Source organism: Corvus brachyrhynchos, unplaced genomic scaffold (assembly GCF_000691975.1).
Source record: "Corvus brachyrhynchos isolate BGI_N302 unplaced genomic scaffold, ASM69197v1 scaffold47, whole genome shotgun sequence".
Taxonomy (NCBI): domain Eukaryota; kingdom Metazoa; phylum Chordata; class Aves; order Passeriformes; family Corvidae; genus Corvus; species Corvus brachyrhynchos.
In genome coordinates, this window is record NW_008239292.1 from 751,710 (window position 1) to 752,905 (window position 1,196).

The 1,196-nt window shown below is 67.3% G+C and overlaps 1 protein-coding gene across 1 annotated transcript in view; it reads left to right on the forward strand.

The window, feature by feature from the left end:
* The window catches only part of COL1A1 (collagen type I alpha 1 chain), a 31,015-nt gene that overhangs the window by 12,338 nt on the left and 17,481 nt on the right, over nucleotides 1–1,196 (forward strand). The window contains exons 35-39 of the mRNA XM_017740491.1: nucleotides 133–186; nucleotides 273–380; nucleotides 655–708; nucleotides 835–942; nucleotides 1,058–1,192. Coding sequence (XP_017595980.1) covers nucleotides 133–186; nucleotides 273–380; nucleotides 655–708; nucleotides 835–942; nucleotides 1,058–1,192 — 459 coding nt within the window. The remainder of the gene's footprint in view (nucleotides 1–132; nucleotides 187–272; nucleotides 381–654; nucleotides 709–834; nucleotides 943–1,057; nucleotides 1,193–1,196) is intronic.

Here is a 1,196-nt window from a genome sequence, read left to right on the forward strand (position 1 = left end):
GGGGGCGGGGGGGCACGGACCGCCCCGTGCTGAGGACGTGCCCGCTCAGGGCACCGATGGGGGCTGCCCGTGGGGGGCTCAGTGAGACCCCCGGTACCTCCCACCCCTAACGGGGGTCTCTGCTCCCTTTAGGGCTCTCCCGGTGCTGAAGGTGCCCCCGGCCGTGACGGTGCTGCTGGTCCCAAGGTGAGTGGGCTCTAACGGGGCACGGGAGGGGTGATGGGGCAGTGCTGGACCACACTGACCTCTCCTCTTCCTCCTCCTCCTCGCAGGGTGATCGTGGTGAGACCGGCCCCGCCGGCCCCCCTGGTGCTCCCGGTGCCCCCGGTGCCCCCGGCCCCGTCGGTCCTGCTGGCAAGAACGGAGATCGCGGTGAGACCGTAAGTGATGCTCTTCCCACAGCTCCCCTGGCACCCCCCGGGCCGGGGACACCCCAAACGGGCCCCGTTCTGGGGTCTGGCCCCGGGCTCAGCTCTTGCTGCTGGAAGGAGCTTCCCCAGGAAGCCACAGGGGCCACCACCCTGCAAAGGGCAATGCCAGGGGTGCCACCACCCTGCTCGGGGGTCCCTGAGCATCTCAGGGTGGTTCTGCTCCAAGCCAGCAGCAGCAGGAGGTGCAGGACGCTCTAACCTGTCCCTTTGTCTCCTGTCCCAGGGTCCCCAAGGTCCCGCTGGCCCCCCTGGTCCTGCTGGTGCTCGTGGTCCTGCTGTAAGTGATGTTCTGCTGCGTCCTCCTCGGTGCCTCTGTGTCCCCACAGGTGTGGGGACAGGGACTGGCCTGGACCTCACTCAACTCATCTTCCTCCTCCTCCTCCTCCTCCTCCTTCTCCTGCAGGGTCCACAAGGTCCCCGTGGTGACAAAGGTGAAACCGGTGAACAGGGTGACAGAGGCATGAAGGGTCACAGAGGCTTCTCTGGTCTCCAGGGCCCACCTGGTCCTCCCGTAAGTCCCGTGGGGTGACGGTGACTGCAGGCGCTGCCGCACGTCCTGGAGGCAGCACGAGGCGCTGATGTCACCTCTGATGTCGCTTCTTCTTCTTCCTCCTCGATTGTCACAGGGCTCTCCTGGTGAACAAGGTCCTTCTGGTGCTTCTGGTCCCGCCGGTCCCCGAGTGAGTCCCGGGATGAGCTGTGACATCCAGCCACGACCGTGGCACCGCAGGGGGGGCGGGGGGTCGCCGTCGCCGGACTGTGTGC